At 43.4% G+C, this 9,951-nt stretch overlaps 1 protein-coding gene across 3 annotated transcripts in view; it reads left to right on the forward strand.

The window, feature by feature from the left end:
* Positions 1 to 9,951, forward strand: part of CHRNB3 (cholinergic receptor nicotinic beta 3 subunit) — a 35,121-nt gene that overhangs the window by 15,805 nt on the left and 9,365 nt on the right. For 2 of the 3 annotated variants that reach the window (XM_083481529.1, XM_083481530.1), the window contains exons 5-6: positions 806 to 1,679; positions 2,518 to 5,832. In XM_083481529.1, coding sequence (XP_083337655.1) covers positions 806 to 1,679; positions 2,518 to 2,661 — 1,018 coding nt within the window. In that variant the 3' untranslated portion in view covers positions 2,662 to 5,832. Of the gene's footprint in view, positions 1 to 805; positions 1,680 to 2,517; positions 5,833 to 9,951 lie in introns of those variants that run through there. The other variant, XR_014520495.1, reaches the window with a different exon arrangement.

The raw sequence follows: 9,951 nt of genomic DNA on the forward strand, positions 1-9,951 counted from the left end.
AACAGCAAGAGGGATTGCTGCTTTCACTGCACAGCGATTCCTCTTGCTGTTCTGGCTTCTGAGATTCAGAATATTTTTTTTCTTGTTTTCCTCCTCCAAAAACTAGGTGCGTCTTGTGGTCTGGTGCGTCTTATAGAGCGAAAAATACGGCACTTAGAGCTAGTGGCTATAGGAGAATAGTAGATTATTACCTTTGCTTTCTCCACCTCTTTTCTAGCCCCAAACATGGTCCTATTCTCCTTCTCTTCCAAGGGCATACAGTAGGCATGTCATTAGGGGACCAGCAAGTTGGGGTGGGCTGTGCCAGGACCTTGAGAAAGGGAGGGTGTTATAGACATGGAGTAAAATCTTGGGGAGAGGCCTAGCAGTGTAACCTCCCAATTTTTACAGTGACCACAAGCATTTGCCTCTATTTGGTCATTCAGTAGCCCTGGAGAGAACAAAAGCATACAGTATTTCCAAAATGCCCTGTCTCTACCAGTAAACTTAAGACTCAATTCAGTAATGAATTTTATATTGCTGAGTAATTTTTGTTTTATTTATTGGTAATGGTGGTTTTAATGTTTCTGCCTTGGGAGCTTGTGGGTGAAAGGCAGCTTACGAACATCTGGAATGAATGGATGAATAAGTACTAAAAGGCTGCTGAAACATGGCACAATTTATTGCAACCTGTTTATGATTATGTACCTGTCTACAATCTACCAAAGCGATGGGAAGCAAAATCAGAATATAAGAAAAAGAATCGGAAATAGCAGCTTGGAAACACAATTCAAAACGTTTTTCTTCCCTCCTCTCCCCTTTCCAGTGCTGATGGGCGCTTTGAAGGTTCCTTGATGACAAAAGCAATAGTCAAATACAATGGGATAGTAGTCTGGACTCCCCCAGCCAGTTATAAAAGTTCCTGCACTATGGACGTCACCTTCTTCCCATTCGACCGACAGAATTGCTCAATGAAATTTGGATCATGGACCTACGATGGCAACATGGTGGACCTTATTTTAGTAGATGAAAATGTGGACAGGACGGATTTTTTTGATAATGGAGAATGGGAAATCCTAAATGCCAAGGGGATGAAGGGAAACCGAAAAGACGGATTGTATTCTTACCCTTTCATTACCTATTCTTTTGTTTTAAGACGACTGCCATTATTTTACACTCTCTTCTTAATCATCCCATGTCTGGGATTATCTTTCTTGACTGTGCTTGTTTTCTACTTGCCTTCTGATGAGGGAGAAAAACTCTCGCTGTCCACCTCGGTTTTAGTCTCCCTTACTGTTTTTCTCTTAGTCATTGAAGAAATCATCCCCTCTTCCTCCAAAGTCATCCCTTTGATTGGCGAGTACTTGCTGTTCATCATGATTTTTGTCACCTTGTCCATCATCGTGACTGTTTTTGTAATCAACGTGCACCATCGTTCCTCGGCCACCTACCACCCGATGGCTCCTTGGGTGAAGAGGCTCTTCCTTCAGAAACTCCCCAGGCTGCTGTGCATGAAGGGACATGTAGATCGCTATTCATTCTCTGATCCCAAAGGGAGCCGGAAAGAAAAGCCGACGAGGAAACATAAACACAAACAATTCAAAGACGGAGAAAAAATTGTGATTGCCTTCCTGGAAAAGGCTGCTGATTCCATCAAGTATATCTCTGGGCATGTGAAAAAGGAACACTTCATTAGGCAGGTATGTTAGTTCAAAATCAGGCAGGTATCATCATCATCATCATCATCATCATCATCATCACTATCTATTATTTATACCCCACCCATCTGGCTGAGTTTCCCCAGACATTCTGGGCGGCTCCCAACAGAATATTAAAAACACAATAAAATATCCAACATTAAAAACTTCCCTAAACAGGGCTGCCTTCAGATGTCTTCTAAAAGTCAGGTAGTTGTTTATTTCCTTGACGTCTGATGGGAGGGTGCTCCACAGGGCAGGCACCACTACCGAGAAGGCCTTCTGCCTGGTTCCCTGCAACCTCACTTCTCACAGTGAGGGAACCGCCAGAAGGCCCTCAGAGCTGGACCTCAGTGTCCGTGATGAACAATGGGGGTGGAGACGTTCCTTCAGGTACACTGGGCCAAGGCCGTAGCAGTCACACTAAGTCAACATCGGGATTCTAGTCCAAAAATGGTAGGTTGACTGTGTGCAAAATCAGGCCAAGAGTCTCCTAGCCCAGCATTTGCTTAATCCTAGATGGTCTACTTGAAATTGGCTCATATCCATGAGTGAACCATGTTTCACCTTCTATCTACCCCGTTAGATATTTAAAAAGTGATTGTTTGCACCTCACTTGTGTTATGGCTTACGCTAGCTAAAAATGCCATTTATATTCATTTATAAATATCAAAGGCCACAGGGAGTGGTGTTTTTTTGAAAGGCAGAAACTTTGAGAGAACTATTCATGATAAACTTAAATGTTACACAAATCGATAACTAAATTCCAAGCGTATTTCAAAGCTGCTCTTCAATTGTGCAAAATACTTGTGAAACTCACGGCCATCATTTTCTTTTCTAGGTGGTGCAAGACTGGAAGTTTGTAGCTCAGGTCCTTGACCGTATCTTCCTATGGCTATTTTTGGTGGTGTCTGTGATGGGCTCTGTTCTTATATTTACTCCCGCTTTAAAGGCGTGGTTGCAAAGTGGAAGTAGTATTGTCTAGAAATAAGAACATGGGAATCTGCAGAAGGAAGGAAGGAAGGAACTGAATAGACTCAGAGTCAACACAGGTGCATACTGAACTGGAAACGTCACTGCCACTGGTGGCAATTGGTATTGTTGATGATTGTACCCTCCAATCAACTTTTAAGGCTGAATCCTATGCTCGCTTACCTGAAAGTCCTGTGAACTAAATTGCATTTACTTCTGAGTAGAGAACCATAGGATGGCACTGTTAGCCATTCAAATTGTTGCACAAATGAAGACATCCAATTCTGTATCTGTAGGTGTTTATCAGCTAATACAGATACAGTCGCCACTGAAAGATAAGCCTCTATGTATTCAAGCACATAAGCCAGACATATGTAGACCACAAACATATTGATTTTGCATCAGTTTAAACCATTGCAAAACCAAAGAATCCTTTGACTTGTAGTGTGTTGTGTTGAGGATTATCTGTGGGGAGTCCCTAACACTTCTCTGTCCCCAAGCACTTGAAAGACTAGAGAATGCCCACCATACCATTTTGTCAGTGGCATAGATGCACCTTATTTTGAAAGTTTTGTTTTTATTTTTAAATCATGTCCAAAATTATTAATACAGCAATATATCTTTGACACTGGGAAGATTTTATAGATATCTATATGAACTATAAAAACATGTTAGTCCTAAAAGATCTGCATCAGTAGACCTTGCATAATTTTATTCAGCCATATTCAAACTTGGTTCCAGCACTTAAATGTACATATTCCATTTTATCCAAATTGTATGCAGAAAGGTGAGGTCTCTGTGTATTTGTTGCACTAAATGTGTTTTTAAAGATGTTGAATAATATATAAAGGCATAGGGCACTTGTGCATAAGCTTTATGAAGAGTAAGTATAATAAGCACAGATATTATATATCTATATCTATATATAACAATTAATAACTGAGTTTACATGTATATTTATGCATACCACTCAAGTGACCTGTCATTATGAGTGACATCTCATATCTATTTTCAGTTTTGAAAGCCATTCTTCATTCCTCCTTTTGGTTTGCCCAGGTCTTACATCTGTTCTTGGTGCCCCTCAATTTCTGGAAACTTTTGCCACGTTTTAAGCAATGAATCATGCTGGAGAGAGATATGAGTAAGACTTGCCAACGAGCCCAGCAAGGGCATATGTATCTCTGTTGCCATTGGAGACTTGCAGGCCTTTGACTGGTGTTTTTTGTTTTTACACATGTGGATTTCCTACCTCTTTGGATTTCCGGATGGGGAACATCTTTCACCCCCAAGAGCCACATATTTTCATGGGGAACCTTATGGGGGCCACATACCAGGGGGTGGATGGGGCCAGGGGGGAAAGTAGGCAGATCAGTGTGTACGACTCTTACATTCTAACCTTGCAAAAGTCAGGTGCTTTGATATTTACCCAAATCTCAGTCTCCTCCATCCAGACCAGCAAGAGGCATTTTCATAGTTCAAGGCACATTCCAGGCATGCAAGGAGGTCCTAGGGCAGGGCTGCTGAAGATGTAGCCTGAGGGCCGGATGGAAGGCTGCATTTGGCCTGCTGGCCTGAGGTTCCTTGTCTCTGCTGTATTCAGATTACTGGTATAACTTTCCAGGTTGGGAGGGTAATGCTGGTGTTGACATTATGTGGGGCACACATGTTTATTTCTTCCTACACTATCACAGACTCCGATCCAAGGGTTTTTTGCAAGTTTCTGTAGCTCGTCAAGCATCACTGGATGAAACCAGTGCCAGCTCCTAGTAGTACCCCCAGAAGAATACTGTGCTCATTTTGGTGTGACAGTTGTGATGGTTCCCATGATGAGTAGCACAGTATCTGGAGTAGCTTAGAGCTGCCTGGAAAGATATTTTTAAAAAACGTTTTTTAAGGACATGAAAATGCGAATGTATTCCATTGGTAGTGCTTTAAAAACAGGTGCTGGAGAAAATAAATGCACTACTTTCTCTCACCTTTACAGTGAGGCTGCCCACCCCCATTATCCTTGTAAATTGACCAGTGCTAGAGCTGGGGGGGGGGTGGCATACTGTTGAAGGAGACCATGCTTCCATTGCTCTCCATCTGCGATTGCCTGTGTATGCAGCCTAACTGTGAAGCCGGTCACACAAGGCTTCGGTGGTGAGCTAATCTGCTTGGCAGCAGTAAACAACAGCCAAGGAGCTGCCAGGTCTTGTAGACATCGCTTTGCAATCCAGTTCCACGCTAGTGAAAAGCATCAGCTGGGCTCAGTCCCCTCCAACTGTACTGCATGCTGCTGCTACTTAGTTCAATTTTTGGCACAAAAGGAACCCTAGATGCCGCAATAGTAGACAAGCATGCACACAGATAAGAAGGCCAAGCAGACCTCGGGGTTGTTCCAGACCTTCCAAGTGTCTCTATTTTCCAGGGATAGTCCTAGATTTACAGAAGCCATCCCAGTTTCTGATTTGATCCTGGAATGTCCCGGATTCCTTAGGATGCGCCTGTTCCCATTGGAGAAATGTTGGAGGGTATGGCGTCCAGGTCCACATACAGGAATTTTACAGTACAGTGGTACCTTGGGTTTCATACGCTTCAGGTTACAGACTCTGCTAACCCAGAAATAGTGCTTCAGGTTAAGAACTTTGCTTCAGGATAAGAACGGCGGCAGCAGCAGGAGGCCCCATTAGCTAAAGTGGTGCTTCAGGTTAAGAACAGTTTCAGGTTAAGAACAGACCTCCGGAACGAATTAAGTACTTAACCCGAGGTACCACTGTACAAAAGACCAAAGATTGGAATAGAACTTGTCTAGTGTGCTCAGTTTATAATTAAAATGCCCCTATCCATATTTTTTAAATTTTATTTTTAAAAGGAAACAAGTGCCAAGTACTCACCAAGCTATTCTGAGACCAAAAATGAAATTTAACACAAATAGTGCATGCAGCATGCAAGCCTTGAGGCTCGCAGCATTGCCCCATCTGGTAAGAGCGTATATACTGGGGCGAAATAGTCCACTAAGGAAATTGCTTTCCGCTCTGTGTTCACTCTGCACCCCCTAGGCTCAAACCTAGCACAGGAAGTAAAAAGTAAAATGTCAAAACGTGCTAGAAAACCTACCTGTCCTGTATGTGAGCTTAGAACCGCTTTGGATGCTAGATTGTTGTCGCAGGCAAGAATTGTGCACGGGTGTAAACATAATGAATAAAAGCAATAATGACTCATGAGACGGAGAGTGTTGTTTTTGTGTGTCGACAAAGAACTGGTGGTGGTGGTGAAACTTAGCAGTGGGAAAAGGCTGTGGCTGAGTTCTAAAAATAGGTAGAAAGGACATTCCAAGGCAGCCAAGTGCTCAGGGCTAATTTTCATATAATTCTTTCCCCCTCTGTCCTTGTGGAGCATCATCACGAGTGGAGTGTGACATTGCCACTTGCCCCACATATGGCCAGTCCCAGGTGCAGGGCTGCTCTCCAGACCATCTTTGCTATTCTCTTTTGATATCTAATGTGCAATTTCAGATGCCGCCTCTAATTTCACAGTGCTTAGAAGAAACTGTGTGCAGAATCCTGGATGAAATATATGCACATCCTGCTTTTCTTTGCGTTATAATAAGCAAAGGGGCCGACATTTTGTGAAATAACTGTTAGCTGTGAAGCAACAACACCCCACACAGTAACATGAAGCATAATAGGCAACAGCAACAGGGTAAATAAAACATGGCAGCCATCAGTCAGGCATTGTTGTTGTTGTTGTTTAGTCGTTTAGTCGTGTCCGACTCTTCGTGACCCCATGGACCAGAGCACGCCAGGCACTCCTGTCTTCCACTGCCTCCCGCAGTTTGGTCAAACTCATGCTGGTAGCTTCGAGAACACTATCCAACCATCTTGTCCTCTGTCGTCTGCATCTCCTTGTGCCCTCCATCTTTCCCAACATCAGGGTCTTTTCCAGGGAGTCTTCTCTTCTCATGAGGTGGCCAAAGTATTGGAGCCTCAGCTTCAGGATCTGTCCTTCCAGTGAGCACTACCCATACACAAAAGTGTGAACCCTACATTCCAGTAGTCAGGTCCTCAATGGTGCCAACCAACCTTCTCCAACCTCGTGCACCTCTCTCCCAGCATGGCCAAAGTTCGGGGCTAATGGGAATTGTCGTCTTAAACATCTGGAGGGTGTCAGGTAGAGGGAAACTTATGTAGGTGGGCACATGAAATTCCACTGAGATAAATTTAAGGACCTTAAGCTACATTAGTTAAATACTTGAGCAGGGCGGGTTTAACTCAAAACAGCCTCTATGAAACAGCAAAATGGTGTGAAAATCTTCCACAGCATCTTAATTTAATTAAGTCAAATCTCTAAGCAATCAGCAGTGATTTAATTAAAAAGCTGGGGCTGATTAATCAATGATTTGATCTAATTTTATGGTCACGAGACTTGAGATATATTTTTAAGATCATCCATCTTGTGGAATTTCCTTAACAAATCTAAAACTTACAGCAGCTTGACACCTCAGATTGCACACAGTCACTCCTAAAAGAGACAATAGTCTTATGTTTCTGCCTGCTCAAAGTTCATAAAATGAACCTGCTAGATGTGTAGGATAGATTACACACCTACTGTATGTAAGTGAATAAACAGAAGGCTCCACAGTATCTCAGTTACTGTAGCGATTAAGACCCAAGCTTATATCTATGGCCTTCGGAATTCCAGACCTACTGTTCCTCTTCTGCAAAGGGCATCACAGGCCTACAGCTTTAAACTAGGAACTACATTTAGGTTGGCACGATACACTTAGCCACAGCTTCTTCCAAAGAAGCCTGGGAATGATGGGCTCCATCTACACATGCAGTGTGATAGAAACCTGAGGTGGGAGAATGGACCTCACCACATCATAAGGCAGGTGGGGGAAACCACATTTTTGAATGTTCCTTAAGAAAAATTTGCTTCCAGCAAAAATAAGTAGCACAGCAGGGGGAGAGAGCTAGGCTGGACACATTGACCCATTGGTGTTAATTAGCTACTTAATGTAATATATGTGGAAGGGCATTCAGAAATAGTGTCTCCTGCATGCAGTCCACTGTGGTACAGTCCATTCTACCACCTCATAGATCATTGAGGGTGAGACAGGCAGCCCAGGATCACTAATAGATCATCTTCCGCACCCTCACTAACCTATAATTCCCAGGGTTCTTTGGAAGAAACCGTAACTCAGTGCTGAAAAGCAATATAAAACTGTCTTGTTGATAGGGTCAAAGTAAGCAGGAATCTGGCTATATATTTTATATATTGAAAGGCCAATTTATCTGGGGAGTTTAAATGGAATATCACTAAATTATACATTCATACCTTGGGATAAATATGCTTCAAGTTGAGCGCATTTGGGTTGCGTTCTGCGGCGACCTGGAAGTAATGGAGCGTGTTACTTCCGGGTTTTGATGCTCGCGCATGCGCAGACGCTCAAAATGATGTCACGCACATGCGCAGAAGCGGCAAAACACAACCTGCGCATGCGAAGACGTGCTGCCACGTCTTACGTTATGTTCAGGATACGAACGGGGCTCTGGAACGGATCGCGTTCGCGTCCTGATGTACCACTGTACTCCAGATTTATAACCAGGGAGTTTCCATGGGGGGAAAAAGGCATATAGGGTGCGTATCACCCATCCTGTTATCTGACACAATATAGTTTTTCTGATTGAACCAGCAAAACACTGGCTGATTATGAACTAAGGAAAAGGTATCACTCCAGTCCAACTGTGCACAATCCTATAACATCCTTCCCCAACCTGGTGCCCTCCAGATATTTTGGACTACAACTTCCATCAGCCCCAGCAACCATGGCCTTTTGGATGCGAATCTCAGCCATACTTGCATTTTTTAAAAAAGTGGTTAGTGTGAATGTGTTCCTAGACTTTTAAAGCAAAAAACGGCATGGCTATTTTAAATAACGTGAATACGTAATAAACTGCTTTTAATTTTTTTATTTGAAGCTACTTAAATACGTGACATATTGTAGAAAAATACAAACATATTCCAAACAAAACAATAAACACTGAGAATGGAGGAAATCATGAAAGTCAGAACTGCATCGGTCACCATAAACTCAGCACATTGTTAGGCATGGGTAAGACCATTCGTTATCATATCTAATTCTGTGCTGGATTGCAGCCACCGTGTGTGTAATATATAGAGAGATGCCTATTGCGTGCTTAATATATTTCAGGTTTCTCCTGCATAAGCAAGTAATGGTACTAGTGTCATTTCAACTACACTGGAAGAATCAGCAGAGTGTAGGATGCAAACCACAACATTGTTCCCTGTCTATACTCCTTATCAGTCCCCGACACTGGTCTAGCGCAACCATCGTGGGACTTCAGGCGTGCACAAGCTACTTCATGTTTCTTCTGGCCCCCACAAGATCTGCCAGCTAAAGGTAAAGGTAAAGGGACCCTTGACCATTAGGTCCAGTCGCGGAAGACTCTGGGGTTGTGGTGCTCATCTCGCTTTATTGGCCGAGGGAGCCGGCGTACAGCTTCCGGGCCATGTGGCCAGCATGACCAAGCAGCTTCTGGTAAACCAGAGCAGCGCACGGAAGCGCTGTTTACCTTCCCACTGGAGCTGTACCTATTTATCTACTTGCACTTTGATGTGCTTTTGAAGTGCTAGGTTGGCAGGAGCAGGGACCGAGCAACAGGAGCTCACCCCGTCGCGGGGATTCGAACCGCCGACCTTCTGATCGGCAAGCTCTAGGCTCTGTGCCACCTGCGTCCCTCTCTGCCAGTTAAAGTTAGGTACAAAATAATGACTACCACTCAGGGTGGTAGGTGGGGACAGTGGCCATTGCAGAATTACCTACAGGATGATTCTGTTACCTACAGTACCCCATGAGAGGGATAGCCTTCCTATATAATGTATGGAATTGACATCTGAGTTACTACACACCAGATAACAACCATTGTTCTTTCTTTCTTTTGAAAGGTGTGGGGGGGGGGGAGGCAGGGGGCACCTTTTTGCTTTTGCTATTTTTTTTTAAATGGGAGTTTCTAAAAAGTTACCATCCTACTGCAAATCACCCCCCGTTCTGCCAGTAGATCTTAATCTACTTTCTGTCTAGTTTTGCTGTACAATATCCTCATGCATATTCCCCAAGGATATAGGATAAAGATAGGTCCCTATAGGTGAATCTAGCCATTGAACAAGCTAAATGTGGGGCTGCTTTCCCACAGACATATATACATGTAGGGGCTGTTGAAGCAGCCATCTTTTGTTTGCATGCTAGGAGTCGGAAATGATCAGTGGTGTTTCCTTTGTGGGAGCTGAGAGTTGCAGA

Source organism: Podarcis liolepis (genome assembly GCF_965112155.1).
Source record: "Podarcis liolepis genome assembly, chromosome: 17".
Lineage (NCBI taxonomy): Eukaryota > Metazoa > Chordata > Lepidosauria > Squamata > Lacertidae > Podarcis > Podarcis liolepis.